Genomic DNA, 27,213 nt, shown 5'->3' with positions numbered 1-27,213 from the left:
TCCGAAACGGGATGTATTACGTAACAATAACGGCTGGCGTTCTGTGAGTGTAAGCTCGCTACGCAAATCATTGTAGTTTGTCTTGCAGTACATTTGAACCATTCATTCTGCAGTGCATCACAGCTAACAACCTTCTTGTTGCCTTACTTTTTTGTTCTTTCTTTTTTGTGTGTTTTTTGACGTGAAATCTTGTTTTTTTACAGGTCACGCTGATCTGTATGCTGCCTCTTTAATGGCTCCGGTACATGCAGTAGACCTTCCATAATATTATATACTTATATTTCACAATTTTTGTTGTTTTTTTTTCTTTTTAATTTTATACTTCTGTCACAATTGCTACCTCGGCACGTCGGCTACGAACGCACTCTTGCCTGTCGTCTGCTCTTTGGGTCGCACACAACACGAGCCCGCGCATTATCTGTGTGTATGACGTCCTCCATCACTGGAGCCTGGCGTGTCAATGCATGTAGCTCACCGAATTGCCATGCTTTCATTGAAGCGTTCTCTCCCTCAGTGGTTCTTGCACAAGCGCCGCACAGGTTACGTAAAGAACGTGAGGAATAAAAGAGCGGCGGTCTCCTCCGCGGCCGCGCTCTCGCCGGAAGAGGAGATCGGAATCTGTCCCGCGCCGAGGACGCGGTCGAGGTCAGGCCGGAGTGGCCGACCGTCGGTGGACGGGCCCGGCTAACGCGGTCTCCGCGCTGGCTCACTTTGTTCCCCGCTGCCCCCGAGCGCGCCGAATGCGATTAGTTCCGAAAGTGAGCGCTTGCTTTCGGAGTTCGCGGGGTGTGACCGGAATGCCGTCCCATGCGACGCAGCCAAGTGCGGCCGAGACTCTCTCGCGTGTGCGCTCTCACGACGATTGTCTCCCGCGCCCTGATTAAGGACCTGACGATATCGGCTCAAAGTGGCCGCACGAGACACGGATGCACTCCGCAGCCGAGAAACAACTCCAAGATAACGTGTCCTAGATAGACAGAGATAGTTTAATGTTGGAGAGCTGGAGAGAGCCTAAAGGAATTCTGTCATGCTCCTCCACATGGAGAGGAGAGGGCAACGGGAAAGATAGGGGCAGAAGAGGTACGGGGTGGTAAGGAGGAAAAGTGGTAATAAAACAAGTCGGTGATGTCACACACATGCGGTAACAATTGTTTTACACGAGTCGAAAGCAGCCAGAATCGTCTCCATGGCCTGCGTTCCTGGCACTGCTATTTTAGCCACAGGAGTAATTAAATAGCAAGTAGCAGCTGCAAAGCACTTAGCATTTGCTTCAATATCATCTTAATGTGACAATCCGACACTTAGCTCTCGCTGTGTTGCTGTTCGGAATGAAGTTCGAAGCGGCGTTCGTGTTGTCCACTTCTCTACTCTTGTGTCCTGTATGCACGCCTCACTTCTATTTTGCATATCGAAGCTGCAGTTCCTAGAATGTAAGGAACGCCACGTTTACAAGTCCAGCCTGGTGTCGTTTACTCGAGGCTGAACTTTTAGTCTAGCATCTTCAATTTCTGTAGTATGTTTTCGTGGAGTTGACGACAATACAGACGCAGTTTTCAAATTCTGAGGCGCATTCCATACGACGGGAATGCTTCCTCCCCCCCGGAAGCTCCTGCCTCGGTGCGATTGTTCTTGGCCATTTGCTTCAGTATGACGAACTGTGTTTTCATCTTCGGACAGTCCATCAAAGTCCCTTCGAGGTGACCGGTGCTTCGAGCATTTTGTCACCAGTAACGTTCACGATGTTCACCCGTGTTTGCCTGCACAGCGAGGTCACGTAGCCTGGCCTGTGCAGACCGCGCTAACGTGGCCCAGCTTCAAGAACTTGTGGCATTGCACCGGTCTGGTGACGTTTCAGCGCATCAGGTGTCTTAAATACCGCACCTGTACACGTGACTGCAAGGTGTCTCGTTCGAGGGTAAGCTTTACGCTCGCCATCCCGCCAAGACAGCGGAACTCAAGAAGTTTGATCGGGGAGGACGAGAGCTCTTGCAAGTCTGTATCAGTGATGAATGTGTCATGAACGAAAATGGCGCCGGTGCTCATGGGGAATCCATGACCGATAAAAGAACGCACTTGTATGTGTACAAGTATCTTCACAGACTTCGGTGTATCCACGTGTCCGGTGAGGACTCGTCAACCCTGAGAAAGTTCTTCAACTCTGAGAGACTGGCGTCTTTCGGATGAGCCCATGCTATAAGCGCATCCAGTTAAACACGATCGACAAATATATAGATTTTGTGCGTATTAAGTTGCACAAATACACGAGGCCATGTAACGCCTCGTGAAAGTTTTAATACACAAATGTACAATCAAGAAATCTTTTCCTGGTTTAGAAGCTGAGGCACAACAAATATAAAAATTGCACTATATATTACAATTTGTGAACACAGCTTCTGAATTATTAGCGTAAACCAATGTTATTCCATAACGCAATAGCTTAATTACTTATCAAAGCAAATGTATTAGCGACGCGCGAAACCATTCTGCGCGCGAGAATTCGCGAGGATTCGATAGGTATATATCAGCGCAACGAACGCGATTGCTTCTGGATTGCTTCTGGACGTGAAGACTACTGAAAATGGGCAAAAGAACATAGAAACAAAGATCACCGGTATATAAAAAGACTATTCGAACTTGAAGGAAAATGATGCTACTTCGTCCATCTTGGCAAAGAATTAACAGAAAGGCACAACGTATTTGGCAGCTTAACGGACCGCAGTAATTGCTTCCAAACACGTCTTGAGGAATTTGAAGATCAATTTAGGCGCGTCAACTTAACCTTTCGTGGCCTTGCCGGCGCTAAAGAAACCGGGAGCGACACAGAATGAAAATTGCCAATCGCGATAAAAAGAAGTGTTTGAATCCTTCAGCACCGACTGAATTGATCGCGCCCACCGTCTTGGTCCGTTTTCACCGACCAAGTACTGTCCCCTTATAGCCAAATTTGCGAGATTCGAGGTCAAACAAAACATTATTAGGCCAAACAAACATTATCATTAGGCCAAACAAACAAACATTATTATAGTCAGTTGAGACAATAAAGCATTTCAGTGAGCGAGGGCTTCTCCCCCAGCACCCCATATCTATCGAAAAAAAGACTAACCAATTTTACTAAGAGCCAACCAGATTCCCCTCAGTTCAGATGGCACTACAGCAGATTGTTCATGCATAACAAATGCTTTAACTACAGCCTCGACCGTGTGCAAGCGGTGAACTACTTAAAACAAATCTTAAAAAGTTTTGGTAAACAGTAAACCGAGCCACTAACAACAGCATTTCATTGCAAGATTTATCTATAAATGCTGTTTCCGACAAGATATGCTCGACCGTTCTTAATGATTCATTTACAAGTCAGTTTTAAAAAACTGGCCATGTTGAATATCCTATGGCATACCCACACGAATACTTAACAATTAATCCTGTGATTGTAGAGGTACTCGGAATTAACAAGTTAATAGATAGTTTACCGTATCATTCATTACTTGGCTACGACTGCATTAACAGTAAATTCGTGAAAAGCACTAGCCATGGAACTACTATCATGGAACAATAGAGTCCCATGATACTAACACAAATATTCCACAAATCAACTATATAACACAAATCTTTTAACGCGTGTGAGCTTCCAAAGGAATGAAATATTGGGAAGGTGGTTCCAATCTATAAATCTGGCCCCAGGAATTCACCTAATTATCGACTCATATCCCTTACAAGCAGTAGCTGTAAATTATTAGAGCATGTTGTTTTCACGAATCTGGCTTGCTTTCTAGAATCTAACTCATAGTTTACTAACCCACACCATGATTTTAGAAAATCATATTCCTGCGAAACACAACTAGTATCGTTCACTTATCAGCTGCATCGTATCCTCGATCGCTCATCCTGCACTGAATGTATCTTCGTGGATTTTAGTAAAGCATTTGATAAAGTATGCCATAAACTACTGCTATTTAAACCAAGCTTAGCAAATAGCAACCCTAACCTTCTAAAGTGGGTGGAGCATTTTCTTACTGACCGCTTCTAATTCGTTACTGCTACCCGTCCTAACTCTCCGCTCACCGAAGTTCAGTCGGGTGTACCACAAGGGTCTGTGCTGGGACCACTATTATTTCTTATATATATTAATGATATGACTGCTAAAATATATTTTAACATACATCTGTTCGCAGATGATTGTGTTATCTCCCGGGAAATTAAAAACACTGCTGATACTATAACACTCCAAGCTGATCTGGATAATATAGATGACTGGCGCGGGAAGTGGCTAACGCAATTGAATATTAACAAATGCAAAGTAACGCGCGTATCCAGATCTAATTCTACTCCTAACACCTACCACCTGAACAACGTTCCCTTAGATTTCGTCGCGACATATAAATATCTACGTAAACACATTACAAATAAGTTAAATTTGACCATTCATATACAGTACGTCATTAACAATGCTAATCGCATGCTCAGGTACTGATGGTGCAACTTTTGCGAAGCACCGATTACATTAAAGTTAAAGCTTTACAAGACACTAATACGCTCGAAACTTGAATATGCATCTGCAATATGGGATCCGACTAACGTTAATCTCATTACGTCACTTAAACTAGTACAAAATAACTCTAGCCGTTTCATTCTTTCTAAATACAACCGTACAGCGAATATAACCTTAATGAAAAGTAACATAGCACTTTTTTCACTGGCTAAACGCCGCTAAATCGCCGTCTTTCGCTACTTCATAAAATCTTTAATCACACCACACTTCGCGACGATTTCATCCCGCGGCCTCAGTACTTTTCAAACCGCGTCGATCGTCGCAGTAAGGTGGGGATTGATTCACGTTACGCGAAATCTTTCTTTCAGTCTTTCATCCCCCGTGCATCGAAGGAATGGAACCACCTTCCGCGAAGTGTCGCAGACACCACGGATAACAATGTTTTCCGCGTAACATTTGCTAACATTGTATAATAAGGTGAACCAGAAATTACTGTACTTGTTTGTTTGCTTTATACTACTCTTCTATAAACACTCCCCTCTTTAATGACATATGGCGCTGAAGGTATTTTAAATAAATAAATGAATAAATAACCCCCACCAAATATGTAAGGCGGTTTAATTACCAAGCCAGAACGTTGCACGATACACAGGAAGGTCTGTTGATCAAGCGTTGGGCACCGATCGACGCGTTGACGATGCGCCTGAAGCACACGCCTGTCTTCTTCGCTACAAAATAAATAAATAAATAAATAAATAAATAAATAAATAAATAAATAAATAAATAAATAAATAAATAAATAAATAAATCGCAGTTGGCAAACACACACTGTAGTCCAATACCGGTAATAACCGGCAGTCTTTTCGACTTACAGAATGGTTGGCAAGGGAAGAGAAGATCAGTCCACGACGGCGTATGGGATGAAATTAGGAAATTCGCAGGCATAACTTGGAATCAGCCACCGTAACGCTGAGGTCATCAGAGCGCTGAGATGCCTTCGTCCTGCAGTGGACATAAATAGGATGATGATGATAATGATGATGCTGATGATGAAATACAGAGAAAGTCCCGCGCACGAGTCCAGGAAGCTGCAGAAGAGAAACTTGTAAAGCTGCATAAATAAACAAAAGTAACGCCTTGATTAATCAGTAAATTGATAATCACGTACTTAGACCTTCCCGAGGACACCTTAACTATCAATGATAACTAGCTCTTTCATCAGACTTTAGCGAGAATTGCATCACTACGGGTGAAATTTTGTGTTACAAGTGTTTACCATTTAGACTCTCGTATATTTTTTTTTTACTTGCTCACTAATCACCGCTAACATTGTATAGTTGTTAAATAGTGTATAGTTAGGCACATTTTCTTTTTGTCATATACTAATTTATTGCTGCAGCTGTTCTCTTTTTCTTGCTACTTTGGAACCACGCCCTTCTTTATTGCCGTATGGCCTTGAGGGTAACATCAACAAATAAATAAATTAATATGGGTAGTTTCTGCATGTTGCTGAACACTGAACATGTTACGACAGGAAAGGGGACGCGCAGTAAGACACGAACGAGATAAAGTGGCACGGCAGCGCTATCATGCCTTCCAGGCATCTGCAGCCTCCCGGAGCTTGAATGATATCGCGCGTTCGTCGGCCGCGTGACATGCCAGCGCCTGATAAGCACGGAGTGACGAGGAGGGAACATTGCGCAACATCATTGAAGCCAAACGTGTCGGCCCAACGCGTAATGGTTCGGTCATAGCGCGCGGCCGGTGTCAGAGCTCTCGCTCTGCAGGCATAGGCAGGGCTATGCGTTCTCGGCCAATACGCCCAGTCTCAGAGTTCGCGTGTTGGACTGGCACTACGAGGACAAAAGCGAAGGCCATGACTTCGCAGAGTTCGCTGGCCAAGGCTGGCAGCGTGGCACGTAATGGTATTTACTAGTTTATTTCCTTCCCTTGGGCTTCGAACAACGCAGCCCGATCGGCGATAGCAGGTGCAAGCTCCGAAAGCTCGCTCCACTGCAAGCGTCGTCTGCTACGCTGTTACTCTTGTTGTGCCATTACCACAAGCCCGGATTCCGAATCTGCAAGATGCAGAATTTATCCTGCGAGCGCCCAAATTCTCCCTTAAAAAGGCAAGATGCTGAGCCGTCAGGCAGCGGTGTCCTGCGGGAGAAGCCTCGGCGAGCAGCGTGTTCGGACGTGTCAGCGTGTGCCAGACAGCCCGGCGCCGCACCTCCTTTTGCATGGAGGTCTCCGCGCGCGCGAACTTTGAACCGGGTGGCCAGCGCGGTCGCTGGTTGGACCCCTCGGACGACCGTCGTGTGCTGACTTTGTATTGGGCCGTTTGAGTGACAATGGTTCCTCGGGGATTATAAAAGCAGCGACGCGCTGCCTGAAAAACAGGATCCGCCGACCCACCGGGAGCCAGTGCCGCTCTCGACTGGAGTGAGATGTGTCACGCGTTTTCGCCGGACGTCGCCGTGCGAGAACAGTCGCGTCTGTTGTGAGCACTCGGCCCCAGTGCCGACCCGTTCATGTCCTGTATGATAACCTGTATATAATGTATAAAGTCCCTTTTGTTATTCTCATCGACGCCTGGCTCGGAGTCTTCGCTACCAACGCTCTGTCACGAAACGGGTGACGAGCGCTACGGGACCACAAAGCCGTAATCGTGGTGCAGCGGTGAAAAGTCGTAACAGTGGCGGCACCGGTTGGAAGTTCGTAACACTCTCCAGAAGGGCACGCACCCTGCCGCAGTCGTCTCCGTGGTTCTGTTCACAATCAGAAACCGTTGCGAAGCAGAACGCGTGCACGTATAAAATGTTCCAACTGCGATGCGTTCCCCACATTTCTTTCGCATTACTAGACCCGCTCATGCGCCAGGGAATCAAGGTGAAAAAGAAAAATTGAAACCCATGAGGCACGCGCTGGTACTTTTTACTTTTGTTTTGACTCTGAAAACTGCCTACAAAAAATTGTTGAGACGTGGTAAGTTTCAAAAGCATTGAAACACGAAGTTTGCAGCGCACAGTTTACTGTGCCCCAACAGGGATTCAAATTCTTTAAACATCATTTGTTAGAGCGCCTGAAGATGGTACATACGATATATTAGTTCGAAGCGTACGTTAAATTGTTGCATTGTTTACGGAGACTTCGCAAAAGTTGTATTTAAAAACTAATGTTATATTTCAATGACGTCTACGCATGTTATCAATTGTGCGCACTTTAGATACCCCGATATATATATATATGTATATGTGGTTTGCAGAATTTTCGAATCGCATATCTTTTTTAGGCGAAGCTTTGTTTATAATTTCTGTCATTTCCTTTCATTTTTCATTTGTTCATTTCGCTGCCTTTTGTTGGCCATTTCATAGCCTGCGAAATTTGACTCTTATTGATGTTACGTTGGTTTTATAATATTCATTGATGTATTTATTGTTCGGTTCTCATTCAAAATAATATAGTTGGCTACATTGCAGCTCTTTCTAGGTAGTGATAACGGGACAAGCTGCTGTATATTTTACTACCGCCATCGTCTTCGTCATCATCGTCATCGTCGTTATTATTATTATTATTATTATTATTATTATTATTATTATTATTATTATTATTATTATTATTATTATTATTATTATTTCTTTATGTCCACTGGACGACGAAGGCCTTTCCCAGTGATCTCCATTTACTCCTGCCTTTCACTAGCTCATTCCAACATGCGCCTGCGAATTTCCTAATTTCATCCCCCCACCTAATTGTCTGTCGTCCTCGACAGCACTTTCATGTACATCACATAAAAATAAGCAACAAATTCATAATTGAAAATTGTTTTAAATATAGCGATGATAATTAAATTTGGTTCCGTGAATGCGCATGCAGGAAAGCGAATTCGCTCTCGCGTCCTTGGATAGCAGGTAACGAAGTAAAAACGAGGTGATGAAGACCGTGACAGCTGTCGTCGTTGTGAAGGCAAAGGAAACCTCGTTTTAATAATCAGTTTGCTGTTCGCAAAACTATCCCGTACACCTGTCAAGGCACAGTCCCGCTATCGTAGCGTCATCATGTTCAAAGTGTGGGGGATATTTGAAAAAAAGATCAAATGGGGTCGTAGAGCAATGTACGCGGGTGTTTACTTCAGTTTTTTTTGTTCTACTCTATAACGTGTCTGAACTGAGTTCTGTGGCTGGATTGTCGACCCTTGTTACTACATGGAGGAGTCGTTTATTGAACGTTCACTAACCGTTCGCTAAACGGCAATGTACTTCGCATATCTATCGCAGAGTAGTGGTTTAAGTGTCACTTGTAGCAGCCGTCTCTCTCTCTCTCTCTCTCTCTCTCTCTCTCTCTCTCGCTGCTTTTTTTTGCATATACATCTTTTTACGTACATATATTTTTTTACGTATACGTATTTCTTATTTCTGTAGGACAGAGATACACAAAACAGCCAAGATATTATTATTATTATTATTTTGGAGAAATGCCTGCCCAGGTCTTAGGAGAGCTGTTTGCAAACGAAGATTATTTCACACGCCGGGCCCGAAGCGGTGCATTAAGCGCTTCCACTGGCCGCAGTGCTGTATACCGGCTGTGTGAGGTTGCGCTGCTAAGCACTAGGTCGTGGGTTCGGCTCCCGGGTGCGACGGCCGCAGTGGGAGTGCGGCGAAATTGCAAAAAAAAAATTTAAAAAAATAATAGACAAGCCAACGCTCGCGTACTCAGATTTAGGAGTGCACTAAAGAACCACTTGGTAGTCAAATTTGACCCGGAGCCACCAACAACAGCATGCCTCATAATCATATCGTACTTCTGGCACGTGGAACCGCACAGTTTAATTTTTAATACAACTGAGCGCACTCGACATACCTACGACCGTCGGGCCGAAAGGTGCGCGGCCGCAAACCGGGCCCGTATTCCGAGAGTGCGACTAACGCGGCCGGTCCCCGCTCGTGCAGCCGCCGGCCCCAGCAGCAGCGACATGACGGCCACGTGGACGGCAACCACGGCGAGCGCGACGGGCCCGACCATGTCCCCGGACCTGTTCGGCGTGTACCAGGAGCTGGCATCGGACGACGACATCGGCTACAGCTACTTCATGCCGCCTTCGGTGAGTGCCGTGCGTGGGCGAGGGGGAGACGCCGTCAGCAGTCGCTGGTCCAGCAAGGGACCGTTACTAATTGTGGCGCTTGGGGAAAAAATTGAGAACATAAAAAACGAGTGCACGTTATCTTTGCGAGCTAGGGAAAAATAAACAGACGCTCGCGCAGGTTGCTAACCTGCACGAAGACGGATGAAGAAGGAGATAACGCAGAGTAAAATCCCCCAACTTCTCGCATGCGTAGATGCGCACACCTCGTTTATAAACGGTCGCACATATCTGTCGACTTGAGTAATTCTCTTGCCGCCACTGAGGAAGGAACAATATAGAATGGAGCATTACGTCACGCTGCCTGCCTCGGCGGGCGAGCACTCCGTGAAGCCAACACGGGACCTATTGCGTCGAGATCACGGAGCAAGAGATTTTATCCGGTGTGGAGCAGGAGATTTTCTGAGCAGGAGATTTCATTCGGTGCGAGCTTGTATGGCTGCCCTACCGTGGCTCTGCCTGCAGAGCGGTAACACTAAAACCAACCGCGCACTTCGACGTGCGATCACGTGTTGTGCCACCAGGTTTGGCTTCAATCGCGTTGCGGTATACTCCATCCTAACCTTTTCCTTTCTCCATGCTTGCCACCAACGAGAGTAGCCCATGCATGTAGGTGTATTTGGTAGATTCCAACGAGCAGCGAGCAAGCGTTCGTAAAAGTCGCCCCGAGTCAGAGGCGGCGCGGTATAATTTAGCAGCATCAAAACGGGGGTATAATTCGTCTTGGCATTTCCAGCTCTAAGAAAGGGTTGAATGCGAGCGCGGCAAAGCATTCTTTACAAAGAGCCAGCAGGCTAAAGCTCACCTAGAAGTTGAACATGCCTTCGATTAAGAAATCTGTGCTTGAACATGAAATACCTAGTATATACGTAAACTATCACTGACCCATGGAAAATACCGCTTGGCGCAAAATGAAGGCATACAGTATGATATGAGCACGTCCACAATAGAAGCACTATTGTCTTTGTGTTCCTTTTGGTCGCGCCTTTTTAACCATATCTTCTTCTTCATTTCGTACTTATTAAGGACTTCTATGAATATGAACTAACTACCCCAACAAGAAGCGCTCTTAAATCGATACCTCGTGGGCCCGTTAGCACCGACGACTTCCTTCTATCTTTTATAGTGATTTGTTCTCATTGATTTATAAGACAGTCGTGTTCTTCGTTATGGGTCTTCCCTCGCGGCTGTTAGAGGGATTCGGTTGTCACGATGGTGTCGATGGCACATAGATCGTAAAGGAGCTATTGCGAGTGCCGAAATAAGAAACTTAAAAAAGAACGTCTACATGTGCCAAATAAATTGCATCGTTCGTTCTCCCAAATAAATACTGTGGCGTATAGCACGTTTAGATTTTAACGAATCACACTAATCAGCCCAACTAAGAATTGTCTCGGTTATCACAGGCCATCACCCGCCTGTAAAATTCACAGAACATGTATAACAGCACTCCAGATGTTGCGCTGTGGTTCAGTGCCTATGGAAGAGGGAACCGTAGGGTTAACACTTTCTCGGAATTATACCTAATTGATGCGCCCCCAGCTGGGCCTACTATTGCTGTACACGTTTCGAGCGCACTCCCTGAAGTGTGCAACACATCGGATGCATTCCGCTTCCAACATCAGTTGCGGGTCTTTTCTTCGTCAGCCTTTGAGTGCGCGGTCCTTTATTTGCATGTAAATAGAGTAGTGATGGTCTACTATTTGCGCTGTGAACTAGGTTATTTCCACTCTTATTTCATTTTTAGCGAACTGACATAGCCTTCCGCTTGCTGTCTGCGCTTGTAACGTACGGTGAGCATAAGGTTGGGTGCTCATGTGCGCCATGCTTTCTGGCAAAGCGGATAACATGGTAGCCATTATAATGTCAAATGGCAGGCCACGATTGATTCACGCGATAATTTGTTGCAGCGGTGGTTTATTCTGCTTTTCCTACACCTCTCTTGTTTTTGTTTTTTCTTTTGCACTCGTGAGTCTCCGTGGTTTGTCGTTGACGTTTGTTGGCATAGCCGGCCCTCCTGTGGCCTCTTTTGCCCGCTTCACGGACCACTTGCTCCGACGCTTTTCCGCAGAGAGACAACTTCTCGGCAAATCGAGCTCTCCGTCCCTTTCTTTTGAAGACCGATTTTCCGGGCACTCGCTCACCTGTAGAGGGAGCGAGTGCGTGCACGTTTCGATGGCATCGTGTTACGACCACCCTCTGGTCGAGCAACGTGGTTCCGCACCCAATCGAGGCGAGTGGTCGAAACCGAAAAGTGGGAGCGGCTGCGTCCCGGAGGCGCCTTTGAGCGGCGAGCCGGCGGGTGAAACTGCACCGCGAGGCACGCCCTATTGAGCGCGCGGGCTCCTTTCTTTTTTAAGTAGCACAATTACCCGCATCGTGTTCGCAGACTTCCTTAGAAAGTTTCTTATTGAGCGCTGAGCTTCCGTCTTCCGGCTGACTTATCTATAGCGCTTTCGCAGCAGCGAGTGAGCTACAAGAACGAAGCCTTCGTAAGCCCGCACGATACATACGCGGGCTCTTGTTGCTATAAGTTGCACAAAGGACGATCTGTAAGGGCCGCGAAACTTCGGCTTCAAAGTTGTGTTAAACTGATTAGTAGTGGCACAATTAGTGACTTGTCATTGTTCTTCGAGATAGGCTGGAGGGAAGGACACGATGGAAGCGTGACTCTGAAATAGACTGGAGTAGGGGGGAGGGGGGGGGGAGCCTGGTAATTGTTTACTGGTGAAGAAGGACTTGGAGGTTAATACAGAAGCTCGAGAACAAGCCAATGACCGCGCAAAGAGCGATGGAATAAAAATTGTTCAGCGTAACGCTAAGAAATCGGAAGAGGGCAGTGTGGATCAGGGCGCAAATGGGCAAACGGAGACAGCCGATATTCCAACTGACACTAGGAGAAAAAAAATAGAGGTGGGCAGACCTTGTAAAGCATAGGGCCGATAAGCCTGATAACTGGTGGACCATTAGAGTTATATAATGAACGTAAAGGGGAGGGAAGCGTAGTCGAAGACGGCAGAAAATAACGTAACGTGAGGAAATTAGGAAATTAGCTGGCGGAAATTGGATTCAGCCAGCGCAAGATAGGGGTAATCGACAAATGCTGGGAGAGGCATTTGTCCTGCAGTGGACATAAAAGGATTATGATGATGATGAGGATGATGATGATGATGAGTATGATGATGATGATGATGATGCTAGGACTTCGTTGCGTTCTAATGAAAAAATTTAAACTTAGCAAGACTAGATAAACTTTCGAGCGCCGAAAGAGCTTAGCTAGATACAAGAAAATCGTCCAAACCCATTGACGTCATACTGACCCATACAGAGGAGCTGTGATTTACAAGCCGCGATGGACTAGCAGGTATAGATAGCATCGCAGTGCTATGGACGAGGTCGTGACTTTGGTTCTCAGCTATAGCCGCCGCATATGGAGGGGGGGGGGGGTGAAAAAGCAGGAACGCTGGTGCTCGTCATTTAGATTTAGTTTAACGAACGCTAGGAGGTCAAAAATTTATCCGGAGCCCCCACTAGTTCGTGGCTCATAATCATATCGTGATGTTGGCACATAAAACCCCAGAACTTAAGAAGCTGAGCTTTCAACGCAATTACTTAAAAAAAAAAGTTAGGTATTGCCTTCTTGTCCTTCAGCATTAACTAAACTTTTTTTCACCGCTGAATCAATGAGGATCGTTTGGAAAGGGTGCTAGATATGCTTAAATTGATCTAGTCTTCCTCTTTAGTTGTTTCGTTAAATGAAACTATGGTGCGTTGCTCTATAGAAGTGTATACTTACACGTACACAAGTTGTGTTGACCATGTGATCCAGGGTTGCACTGCCATGAAACACAACTGTCGTTCTATTTGTGAGTATTTTATTCTGTATAACGTACAAAGGGAGCTTCACTCCCCTCTGCGAAACACGGATCTCTGTGACACGTTTACTCTTTTGACGTCCGTTTATTTGTCTTCAGGTATATGCGCGGTGCCATACCGCACTTATTGCGGAATTGTGCTAATTGAACGAAGTCGAGCCGACTACATGCGCGTGATCGTGGAACAAAACGTCGTTAGCAGCTGAACTGACCTGCGTGCGTTTTGGTGTTACTGCGTCCGGTGTTGTCGAAACTCGCAGCAAGTGTTGAAGCGATGACAAGGTACGGCTCCAGACAGCACAGATTCCGGACATCCCCTGTGAAGTCGCCTCTGCTGCGCCGGAACTACTCCGGTGGCGCGCGCGCGCAAACATACACACACACGCACGCACGCACGCACACACGCGTACACACGCACACGCACGCGCACGCACACACACACACACACACACACACACACGGTGCTTAGCTTCCTGCAGCTCATCTAGCTCTCCTTTCTACAACGATACACTTTTGTGCCTCACATGACAAACGGGCGCGAATCAGCGAGTAGAACGAAGCAGGTAAAGACATGTTGATATGCACGTACATGGAACGCTGCTAACGGCAATGCGCTCCATGACAGCAGGCGAGTACCTGTTGGCGATAGTGCTGAAAAATGAACGTAATTCTTGCTGGCTACTCCTTGAGGTAAAAACAGACGTTTTGTTCTTGCTGAGTGTGCCAGGAAAATCAGACAGGCTTTTCTTAAGTAGTCCAGTGTTAGATCCGCTTTATCGTACAGGTAAACGCCCACCTGCACGGTAAATCACTTATTCTGAATATGGAAAACGTGCGAATCAGAGCGTTACCCAATTGACCCAGGGCTGATACGGCAGCTACACTGCGCTAAAACCCTCTAATGATTCCCTACTCCCAGAACATTGCTCTGATCAATATGACAGAATAACAGCGCCCACTCAAACAGGCGTTTTTACGAGCTGGAATACGTCCTGTGGGGAACAATACAAAAGAAAACATTTGATTCGTGCTCGAGACCACGAATTGTCCTCCTTTCAGGAGAGAAACCACGAAAGTACGACGCGGCAGGACGTATTCGACAGAAAAGCTGCATAACGAGTAGCCAGGAGTATGTTCTGAGGCCCCATTTCTGCAAGAGACGCTCCATTGGTACAAGCAGGGGGTACTATTCATTCATTCATTCATTCATTCATTCATTCATTCATTCATTCATTCATTCATTCATTCATTCATTCATTCATTCATTCATTCATTCATTCATTCTTCAAGAAAACTTCTACAAATTGTCTTGGGATGCATAGCAAAAGGTCCAGAAAGTGCCTGACTAGGCTATGCCACCCAAACAACAGCCGCAGCAGTGCTATCATTTTTCTTCTTTTTTGTTATACATCGTACAATCACAATGAGGTGCATACAACAATGCAAATCGATTCGCGCTGGCGCACTCTGTACATCGCCTCCCGCATTATTTGCACTCCGCGTCCATCTAGCCTTCGTATGGTGCCAACGGCTTTGCGCTGGCTGTCTAATTTGTTATCATGAGAAAGAGCAATTGTAAAGCACAGGCACACGAAGCCTTTGCCACCTTGTCGTACACAGCATTAGCAGAACGGCTACAAAATTAATTACTTGCCTTAATGCGTCGCTCCCATCACAGTAATTGTGTATGTTTGCAAGAGCATCGCGTTTCCATATTTCAGTGTCCATATTTCATATGGACGATATTCATTATTCGCATATTATTCTGTTCCGCAAGCTCTATTAATAACTCTCCCCTGCTATTCCTAGTGCTTATGTCATATTCCTCCACTGCGTTGTCCCTGGCCTGCTTCTTGCCTACCTTGGCATTGAAGGCGCCCATCAGTATAGTGTATTTTGTTTTCACTGTACCCATCGCCGACTCCACGTCTTCATAGAAGCTTTCGACATCCTGGTCATCATGACTGCATGTAGGGGCGTAGACCTGTACAACCTTCATTTTGGTAATTGCAGTTTTGGACACTCCAGGTGCATATTTTGCCGTCGCCGTCGCCGTAATGGTCGGTATAAAGCCCAAGGGCGATAGCATAGCCGCCGCGTGTCGTACGCTGTATGCGCGAGTGAAAGCAGGCGATGGAAGCCGACGATCGCGGCTCAATCTGACACGCGGGTAGGAAGAAAGTGGTTTAGAAAGCGGAGGGAAAACGCGCCGTCTTCCGTCGCGATAAAGACCGTGGGGGGATGGGAGGGAGGGAAACGGCGTTGTGCTCCGGAAGCAACTGCTCATTTCGCGACCCGGCGCAAGGGAACTGACGATTGCGGCTCAATCTCGCGTGCCATATATGGAGGAAAGCGAGGAGGCGGCTTGGTAGGAACGAGGGGGGGGGGGCGGCTTCGACTCTGCCTACAAGTGCGTACTTTGCACGCGGTCGCGCGCGCCGTATCTTAAAAGGGATCTGCAGACGACTCATACCTTTGTGCGCGCTGTGTTCTCGACGTTCTTCCGTTGAAGCGATAGACCACACGAAGGCCATTTCGCTCGCTGCTGCTGCCGCGCTTGTTCACATCGGCGTTTTAACAGCGAGTGTCCGCGCTCATCGAGTATGAGGTGCTCATCTTTAGTTGTACGCTGACACCATGCTTCTTAATTCAGGCAGTAAGCGAATGTTTCCAAGCTTATACGGCCTATAAAACTGATATCTTTACTTCCTGTAGCTGTGTTCTAATTTGCTATCCCAATCAGTGCTTCGCATTTCGGGTATAACTACGGCTCTTTCAGGTAACAAAAACGTGTCATTACGGGACTGTATCAAGGGACCTCCAGAACTTTTACATAAGAGACTGGTTATAGCTTTCAAAACATTGGACTAAACAATTCGGTTCTACAAAATAACGTCATAAGTCTATTCTTGCGCCGCATGCGACTACAGATGGTTCAAAATTTTTTATGCATGTCGTGCTCATCCCACAACCTTTATGATAGCAGTTTAAGCTGTCAAGACTGTACACTACATGTGTGAGAAGTTTCAATTCGCTAGAGAAATTACTTTCAGTTCAGTTCAGTTTATTTCTTTAATAAGGAGGAGACATACATGTTTACATAAGTATACAGAAGGAGGTCCCAGAGCATGTGGCTGAAAGGGGACCTCCTGACAGAAAATATATACATTAAAGAAAATACAAGGCATAAAACAGCAATACAGTAGTCACAGTGATGAAGAATATTCAAAGTATAAGTACAAACTGTAAAGTAACATGAAGTCAATAGCTAGTCGTACAAATAAAACAGTAGTTTAGGGCATTCGCAACATAATAAACCAAAATACTTATAAAGGCTATAAATGAGAGAATAAGAAAACTAAAGAAATAAGAAAAAAAAACGGCAAGGAAATGAGCAGGAGTGAGGTGAATAGCTTAGATATGTGGATTATTTTGGCTATCTAGTAGGAAAGTGAATAATGTTTTCTTGAAGGAACTCAAAGAAGAAGAGTCCTTGACATTTAATGGGAGGCTGTTCCAAGTGGATACTGCTGCGAAGTATCCAGATTGTTTTCCATAATTAGTATGTATTAGTGGTAATAAGAAATTGTTGTTAGCTGCAAACCTTGTGCGGTTCAAGTTAACCAAAGTAGCCGTAGAAAATATATTTACTGGAGAAGGATTACGTATTACCTTAAATAACGTTATGGCTAATTTATATTTAACAATATTTTTTACTGAAAGTATTCTGTGGTTGAAAAGCATATCAGAAGCACTGCAGTTGAATTAGCTGAATGACAATATCCGGATGGCTTGATTCTGCAAATGCTGTAGTGGTGCTATATGAGTTGGATATGTGTTACCCCATGCTGTAATGCAATAATTAAGATGGCTGTGAATAAAAGAATAATACAAGATCAGCAATGTTGGTTTGCTAAAATAATATCTAGATTTAAGTAAAATTCTAATACCGGGAGAAATTTTGCGCTTTAAATAGGCGATATGCTTCGTAAATTTTAAGTTTGAGTCAAGAATTATTCCAAGAAATGAGCATTCATTAACTGCACTGATGTTAAGAGAGTTTAGGTTGACAGTGGGAATGAACTCTGGTGTCCTGTGATTCGAATGAAAAAGCATAAAAGACGTTTTGGTAGGATTTATGCTTAGCGAGTTAAGCTGGCACCACGTTAAAATATTTTTCAGATCAGTGTTTAGCTTAGTAGTCAGGGAAGTTAGTGAACGATCGGTAGCAAGTAATGTAGTGTCATCGGCGTAAAGAAAGGCCTCAGTTTCTGTTAAACAACCGGGTAAATCATTTATATAAAGCAGGAATAGTAGCGGGCCAAGTACAGACCCCTGCGGAACCCCTTTATTGGTTATTCTGAAATTAGAAAGTGAGGAACTAAAATACACAGCTTGTTGTCTATCTGTTAGGTAACTTTTTATAAGTGCTAATGCTGGGCCATCGATGCCTACTGCTCGTAGTTTAGTAAGTAGGATGACGTGGTTTATTGATTCAAATGCTTTGGATAAGTCGATAAAAATTGATCCTGCGTAGAAACCGGCATCTATAGCGCCTTTTATTTTATCCGTGAAAGAAAGTATAGCACAATCAGTCGAGGATCCTACCCTGAAGCCGAATTGATTTGGCGAAAGAATGTTAAATTTTGAGAAGTACTTGGTTAAGCGTTTTTCAAGACCTTTTTCGATAATCTTGCTACAGAAAGGAAGAATTGCAATAGGGCGATAATTAGAAATGTAGGAGCGGTCACCCTTTTTAAATACTGGAATAATTTTTGCTTTTTTCAGTTGACTAGGAAATACTCCAGTCTTAAAGATTAAATTGACAACATGTGATAACGGGCGAGCGATAAGATGAGCTACTAATTTAATATTAATAGAGCTGATTTCGTCCAGACCTGCTCCTGTAACCTTTAAATCTTGTATGATATTAATTATTTCATCTGGGCCAGTTGGAAATAGGTACAATGATTGTAAGCATCGTTGAAATGATAGTTGATTATCAGTGGTATGATCAGAGGAATGGTCACAAAAGAACTCATTAAATGCGTTCGCGATTTCATCTGCTTGTTCATACGTGCCGTCTGATGAATGAAGCGTACTTATTGGTTTAGCCTTATGGCTTCGGTTCAAGAAGGAATTTATTACATTCCACTGCCGTTTTGTATCTGTGCCGGCTTCAGCTATTCTTAATTCATAATATTTTCTTTTGGCTACCCTGAGCAGACGGTTTAACAGGTTACAATAGATCTTATAGCGAGTTTTGAGTCGAATGTTAAAAGGGCGGTGTTTAACTTTTCGGTACAGGTTATCTTTTTTACGTAGGCTAGTGAGTAGACCATTGGTTAACCAAGGGTTCTGTAAAGCTGGGACATGTCTTCTGCATTTTACAAAGCTTGTAGAATTAGCGATGCATTTCTTTATGTTGTCCGAGAAGTCATTAAATGCAAATTCAGCGTTTGATTCTGAAAACACAGAACACCAATTTAGCTCACCAACGCGAGCGATGAAGTCGTCTTTATTAATCACGGCTTTATAGAATTCATGACAAGGTTTATGTAATTGATAAGGAAGTTTAAAAAAGACAGGAAAATGGTCAGTGATGTTAATTTCAAGTATACCGCAAACTGGAGGGCACATAAGGTTGGAAAATATGTGATCTATTAAGGTGGCCGAAGCCCCTAAATTACATCTAGTTGGAAGCGAAACCAATGATTCGAAGCCAAATCCATGAAGGCAGTTAGTGTAAGCAGTAGTAGCAGAGCTGCAGTCATCCAGAAGATTGATGTTAATGTCACCAAGAAGCACAACATTGTTCTTTTCTGAAGACAAGTTACCAAGTATACCGTTCAGGTCATTGCAAAAAGCAGATATGGAAGTTGAAGGTGAGCGATACAGGCAACCGACAATTGTCTGGTTCGCATCTTCCAGTTCGATCCACACAGCTTCACAGTTTGGCATTGAAAATGATATATCATGTCTTCGTTTGTAACGCACATTTGAAGATATAAAAACAGCGACCCCTCCGTAGCTTTGATGAGGGCGGTAGCAATACTCCGAAGCATAAGAGGGAAAGCGAAATAAATCATTATCTGCATCTGAAAGCCACGTTTCAGAAATGCAGATGAGAGAAAATGTGTGGTCTAAAGATGCTAAAAAGTTGTGGATTTCATCATGGTGTTTTTTTAGACTTCGAGCGTTAAAGTGAACGATATCACTTTATCAATTCATGGTATTTTTCAAATCCTTACCAGCCTAGACACAAATAAAGCGACAGGGCCTGATGGCATACCCAATCGCGTGCTGAAAGAATGCGCTAGTTCTCTTAGCAATCTTCTTCATACAATATATATGACGTCATTATCCGAAGGAATCGTGCCGGACGAATGGAAGTTTGCTCATGTGGTTCCTGTTCATAAGAAAGGACCAAAAAATAATTTAGAACAATATCGCCCAATTTCCCTCCTATGCGGCGCTTCGAAAATTATGGAACACATCGTATACAGCAACCTAATAAGGCATTTGAATTCGCAAAACTTTTTTTACACAGAACAACATGGCTTTCGCGCCGGATTTTCTTGTGACACACAGTTAACGGAATTTTCTTTTGACATAACGACTGCATTAGATCAAGGTACTAGCGTTGACTGTTTGTTTTTAGATTTCAAAAAAGCATTCGATCGGGTACGGCATGATTGTATAATTCACAAGCTTCAGCACTTAAAAATTCCCGCTGACCTAATGAACTGGTTAATTAACTACTTCGTAAACCGCAGACAGATAACAGTGGTAAATGGATGTTGCTCATCAGCTGTTCCGGTCACGTCAGGAGTACCGCAGGGGTCTGTTCTGGGGCCGTTATTATTTCTTATTTTTATTAACGATATAGCGAAGAACATCCAGTCGAACCTACGATTGTACGCAGATGACTGCGTTGTTTATCGAGCGGTAAACAATCCAAATGACAGCAAAATCCTTCAAGATGACCTTAATAAAATTTCTAACTGGTGTACCACTTGGTGCATGGCCCTAAATGAATCAAAATGCAAATACGTGTGCTTTTCTAGAAAAAAAACTGACGTTTCCCATTCTTACAGGCTAAATAATTCGACCATTTCGAACGTAACAGGGGCCAAGTACCTCGGCGTTCACTTCTCAAGCGATCTTACTTGGCATGATCACATTGCAGAGATTGCCGCGAAAGGGAATAACACACTAATGTTCTTGGCTCGAAATTTTCATCCCTGTCCTCTGGCAACCAAAAAGTTATTATACACGACATACGTAAGGCCTATTCTTGAATACGCGTGCACGATATGGGACCCTTATCAGGACAACCTTAAGTACATCTTAATAATAATAATATTTGGGGTTTTACGTGCCAAAACCACTTTCTGATTATGAGGCACGCCGTAGTGGAGGACTCCGGAAATTTTGACCACCTGGGGTTCTTTAACGTGCACCTAAATCTAAGCACACGGGTGTTTTCGCATTTCGCCCCCATCGAAATGCGGCCGCCGTGGCCGGGATTCGATCCCGCGACCTCGTGCTCAGCAGCCCAACACCATAGCCACTGAGCAACCACGGCGGGTGATTAAGTACATCTTAGAGCGCGTGCAAAACCGAGCGGCACGCTTTATCACTGGGAGCTATCGCAGATGTAGTAGCGTCACACAAATGAAAACACGCCTAGCGCTTACGACGTTAGCCGAACGCCGGCGCTGCTTGCGTCTCAAATTTTTTCATAAGATATTTTACAACAATACTGGCATTAATAAATCAAAATACATGCTTAACCCGCATTACACATCCCATCGCCGTGAACACCCATTAAAAGTAAGGCCAATGAAGTCAAGAACGAACTTGTTAAAGTATTCTTTTTTTCCAAAAAACATCAATGAATGGAATGCTCTGCCTCAGGATACCGTTTCTAAAACATCAAATTCAGCCTTTTTCGAAGAACTGCTTGACATGTGATCATTTCGCGTGTTTCTATGTTCTTTCTTTTTTTTTCGCGTTTCCTTGCCTACTATATGTATTTCTGAGTGTAGATGTGTTCATATGTTCATGTATGCCCATGTATGTGTGTATGTATGTACATATAGTCCATTTCTTTTTTTTTTTCTCCTTTATGTTTTGGCATAGTTATGCTGCCTGCACTGCATTATTCGTCACCGTGTTTTTTTTTATGTAACCATAATTACAACTGTTTAACATGTGTATTACTTCCCCCCCACTGTAATGCTCTCCGAGCGAATGTGGGACTGTATAATAAATAAATAAATAAATAGCAGATAGGCATGGGTTCCTAAAAAAAGATTTAAGTTCTTCAGTCGAAAAATAAGATGACATTATCAAGCGCAACAAAATAGGTTAATATTCAGACCCTCCTACAACTACCGGACTACAACTATGTGGAGCAATCGTTTGATATTGGGAATTGTTAGAACCACGCATGTACCTGGACGTTTAAAATATTGTTCGAGGCATACATTAAGTTCCGACGCAGTTCAATAAATTAAAAGACCACGGTCCTCCGTCTAGTTCTTAAAGCTCCGTCCACGCACTCATTTGCCTATCCGCTTGTGTCTGGACCACGACTTGTATTGCCCAAGTTTTTATATGGCGCAAAAAAACAAAAACAAAGGAACACACTTCTACCAACTGGCTTTATTTCACGAGGGAAACGAGCCTTTATACCACAATCATTGTCAACAGAACATGCGCAATAGCAGGAGCAGCCCCTACGTTGCAACAACAGATACAGTGCAACATGCGCCTTAACAGTATCGACGAAACAGACACACTCCTAGGCAATGCGCGTTTATAACGTGAGTAAATGCCCCGTCAAAAACGATACTACTTAATCGAGCAAAGGCAGCGAAGGTTAACAGACGCATGTGTACCCCGGTTGCCAGAATCGGAAAGCCTATGCCGACTTTGCCGACCGGCGAAACGGCGGGGACCACACGTACTAGGAAGAGAAGTTTCATGGCGAGCTTGTTAGCGGGTTGGCATTCGCTGCACGAGCAGCGGTTGTTTGTTTTGTTCGCGCTTCTTTTCTGTCACATCCATTGTTACACTGGAGCAGGTGCCCTGCGCCAACCACCGCGACACACATGGCGAGGCGAGAAATTGGCGTGCGCGCAGAGAGGGAAAGCGATGGGCGAGTGGCGCACGTCAATTGTCCGATGGTCCGCCGCCGCGAGGGCGCAATTAGGGCGGCGCGGGACCATTGAGCGCGCCGCGCGCTATCTCGTCCGGGAGGGCCACGAGCGACCGGAATGCAGGGTTGCGGCGGCGCGAGAAGAAAAGGTCGCCTCGGGGCGGGCCGTACGAGACGTGCGTGTCACTCGCGTAGATGCGAAGATTGACTCGTATGCCCGGAAACATCCGATCCTCAAGCCGTTTTGGTTGTCCGCCTGTTCTGGATAACGGGACGGTTGCGAGCGTTCGCAAAATGCATCCCACGTATCCATCGTCCTATGGTTTATTCATTCGGCATACCCTGGGGGTACAAGTGAATAAGGAATGCCGCTGGAGCCGTAATGTTTGAACAAGTGGAGTTGCCTTCGTCGGGCCAGCGAGAACTCCTCTTGTCGAAACGCTACGTACAGCGACAATCCTGTTCGACCACTGTTAATCGAATAAAGCCTCCATCTTGTTCTGAACGTCTGTCCTGGAGGCCGGGGTACTATATGAAAGAGTGAGTTAAACTTTGAATGTATAAAATGACAAAACCATGCAGCATTGTTGCGTACTCCAGGGTAGCGTATCGTACTGCTGCCGAGTTGTAGCGACGCCTGCCTATCGAAGCACGACCGACGTTACTATGGGGTAGCGTGGCGTTGTCGGCGGGTTGCAGGCATCCGGTAGACCATGGCGACCGGGCAAGGACGAGACGATTTCTAGTGCGAAGTTTGCACGGTTTATTCAAAGGTTGATGAAAGATGATGAGAAGAGAATTAAAAATGAGAAGATTAAAAATTAAATTAAATGAGAAGTAAAGAAGTACATTTCGGAGCCCCTAAATAGGCTTTCTACAATCGTGGGAGGGATCTTGCTTCCGTCGACGTCACGTGACCTGCACAGAGTCTGATCCGCGGAAAGAGGGCCCCTCCTCCTTTGGTCATACCGAGCCTTTCGTTACACCGAGCCTGCTGCAAGGAGGAGGGCGTCCCGCCTCCGGCCACACCAAGCCCCAGGTCCGGGAATTGCAGAAGCTTGTCCTTCTCTTTTGGGCGTTGCTGGATCGCGGAAGTTCCCCTGTAGAGCTTGACCGTTCAAGGAAAGGGTCCCTCTAGAGTCGCACACACGCACACACACACACGCACACACACACACACACACACACACACACACACACACACACGCACGCACGCACGCACGCACGCACACACACACACACACACACACACACACACACACACGCAAACAAAGGAGGCCTGTAAACACTGCGGTGCTTCCGTCAGACCGGCGGACACTCGAAATGGTCATGGCGAATTAGGAAGTCACGCTTCATTCCGACGAGGCAGTGTGGGTGAAGGTCGGGTGAAAGAAAGTCCTTTCTGCACGAGGTGCTGGACGCCGACCGTAACAGAAGTCACGCCTCATTTCGACGAGGCATGTTGAGAAGAGGTCGGGTGAAATTCCTTTTTGCACATGGTGCCAGACGCCAACGGTAACAGCATGCGCTTATGTAATTATTGACATGGTCGGTCATCTCCATCAAAAGGCAAACGTATTCTTCAAAGGCTTTTTAGTGGACAGAGAGTGAAATAAGCGTCTATAAGTCTGTGTGTTCACTTATATGTGAAGTGACGTCCCTGTGGTCTGTACAGTGGACGGGACTTAAACGGATGCTCGTGTTTGGACTCGTGTTTTCACATAGACAGATCCCATCGAACTCTCATCTGCGAGGTTGTGTTCTTTATTAGTTTCGCTGACATATTTTTATTCATTTATTTAGCTTAGTTTGATCATGTATTCATATTTTTATTATAAACTGCTGTCGGCACGTTCATAATGGCAGATAAGCAGAACACAATCCTAACTGCAAATAGAGTTCTGCGTGCTCCGCTTGAACACAGCGTCATTGGATGTGTCCTCCAAGGCTCTGCGCTATATCCTTTCGGTATTCTTGTACTGCCCTAGTATACGCCTCGAATGCGCTGAAGCTGTTCAAATACCAACGCCATGCGCTGCAACTCTTCCGATCAAGCAAAGGCGGCAGGGACACTGTGGATTACAATCGTAGTGCTTACCGTGCCAAAGCAGCATGGCTTTCGAGCAGGATTTTCTACAACAACGCCGTTATTAGAATTCACACATGACATAGCCACATCACTAAATAACCGCGGTCAGCTTGATGCGATCCTTATCGACTACTCAAAAGCATTTGACACGGTAAGCCATAAAAAATCGCTTCTAAAACTTGCTGCAATCTTTCCTGGTAATAAACTAATTGACTGGATATCCGATTACCTGCACCTCCGATTCCAATCCGTCACCTTTAATTACAAAACCTCTTCTATAGCCCAGGTTACGTCAGGGTTGCCGCAGGGCTCAGTTCTCGGGCCACTCCTATTCATCATATATGTTAACGACATTATTGAAGTAGCCAGAAACACACAAGTGAAAATACGTCTTTATGCAGAGGATTGTGTGATCTATTCTAACATTCGTACTCTTCGTGATCAAGAAGTGCTTAATAGCTTATTTTCATCCTTTTCAGACTGGAGTAAGACATGGCAGATGAGCATTAACTTCAGCAAGACTGTGGCAATGTCTTTTACTAATAAGAAACAGCCCCTAAAATTTACGTATCGCACACAAGGATACAGTATTAACGAAGTTGACGAGTTCAAATACCTTGGACTTACTATCACAACTAACCTTAGTTGGCATAATCACATCAATATAGTGTGCTCTAAGGCGATCCGAAAACTAGGGTGCCTAAAACGAACTTTAAAACACGGCACTAAAGAGTGCAAGCTTACGGCCTATAAATCACTCATTAGACCTGTTTTAGAGTATGCTTCTGTAGTGTGGTCGCCTTATCGCATACAGGATATTTCCAAATTAGAATTCATTCAGAAAAAAAGATGTTAGATTTATCTATGGCCGTTACGACCATATGTTTTCACCGTCATCCCATGCACACGCTTTATCACTGGACACATTGTCGTTTCGTCGCACGTGTGAGCGCCTAATCCTGCTGCACAAAATCGTTCACGGATCATTTAACATTGAAGCGCCTATCTCGCTAACCACACCTACTGCGCGAGTAACCCGGCGTACTCACCCATTAAACATAGATCCCTTCGTTCCAAAAATAGATTGCTACAAGTTTTCTTTTTTTCCACACACTGTTGAATTATGGAATAACTTGGATGGTTCTCTGCGTTCATTGCCGACTAATCAATTTCAGAAAGAACTGCCCAACCACGTTGGTTGACATGTTATGTTCATAAGTTATGTAACCCACCTCTGCTATGTCTCTAAAATGAGATAGCAGTATTTGTAAATAAAATAAAAATAAAAAGTGTAAAATGCGCGTGCTGCGTGCACCTTCTTGGTAGCACCATAAGTGAATTTTCAAATTGAGCCCGTTCTCCTAGTTGGATCACATGTGGGGCAGCTTTTGGAGTTTCTTGGTCCTGACCACGTGACTCGAACTGCTGAAGCGCATCGCGACGATGATTCTGTAACACTCCAGGCGACCCACATTTGCTGCGCGAACTCAACAAGAGTTGTCTGTCCGCGCCCTCCAGACGTCTGAAGTCCGGGAGTTAAAAAAGCAGGCTTCTCTGCACAGCGCAGGATGATTCTCTAACGTCCCAGCCAACGTTGCAGATTTTCTCCGATGAGAATTTGGAGGACGATTAAGTATAAACCCCATGCAAGCGATCTTGCACGCGACAGCGACAAGCGACGCGATGGAGATGGCTGTCGCGTTCGCTCGTCGCCTACAAGTTGCACCCCATGCGAGCGATGACTTCGAGCGACGTCTCCCTAGTGTTGCCGGTATGAGGGCAGCAATATAGGCGCCAAAACTAGCGTGACGCTTGCTTTATTAACTTAACTTGATGTATTTTACTGTAAAAAGCAGCATAAAATATTTCTGAAAGTCTTGCAGTAGGTTTTTATCCTTGCACGTATAAAAATTCAATCGTTTGCTCGTTCCGTGCGACAATCGGAAGTACTGGAGTTATGTACATCCAGTTCCGGCTTTGCGCTATTGGCTAGTCGCTCATAGCACTTCCTGGCGACGAGCGACGAATTCTAGATTTGCAAAACCGAGCGATCGCGCGACCGAGCGATCTGTTCAAGCGACGGCCGATCCGTCGCGCGAACCCGTCGCTCGTCGCTGTCGCGCACAAGATCGCGCTAATGGGGTCAAGCCTTTGAGCTTCGCCTTTAAGAGTGGAACGCCGATAGCATTAAAAGGTCCCTGACTACTTCTCACGCTTCCCGGCAGCTACACCGTATGTAACCGTAATGTTTACCGGGAAGCGCTCGCGGTGAACGCTATGCGCGAAGGCGGGCTTTCTGGTATAAACGCGGTCTCTTGCGTGGGCCGCGATGCGGCGGAGGCGAACGCCATCTGGAAGTACGCACCTCAAGGAAACGGGCGCGCCGCTCCGTGGACTCCGATAAATTCACGCGCTGGCGCGCTCAAATGGCGGCCGCCGTGGCCGGTCTATATGAAC

At 45.2% G+C, this 27,213-nt stretch overlaps 1 protein-coding gene across 1 annotated transcript in view; it reads left to right on the top strand.

Annotated features, from left to right (window-relative positions):
• LOC135899451 (uncharacterized) overlaps positions 1–27,213 on the top strand; it is a 361,492-nt gene that overhangs the window by 53,678 nt on the left and 280,601 nt on the right. The window contains exon 2 of the mRNA XM_065428703.2: positions 9,436–9,587. Within this exon, the coding sequence (XP_065284775.1) occupies positions 9,459–9,587 (129 nt within the window). The 5' untranslated portion in view covers positions 9,436–9,458. The remainder of the gene's footprint in view (positions 1–9,435; positions 9,588–27,213) is intronic.

The sequence above is a fragment of the Dermacentor albipictus genome, chromosome 6 (genome assembly GCF_038994185.2).
Source record: "Dermacentor albipictus isolate Rhodes 1998 colony chromosome 6, USDA_Dalb.pri_finalv2, whole genome shotgun sequence".
Lineage (NCBI taxonomy): Eukaryota > Metazoa > Arthropoda > Arachnida > Ixodida > Ixodidae > Dermacentor > Dermacentor albipictus.
Note: the sequence above shows the minus strand (reverse complement) of the source record. Positions and strands in the feature narration are given on the sequence as shown.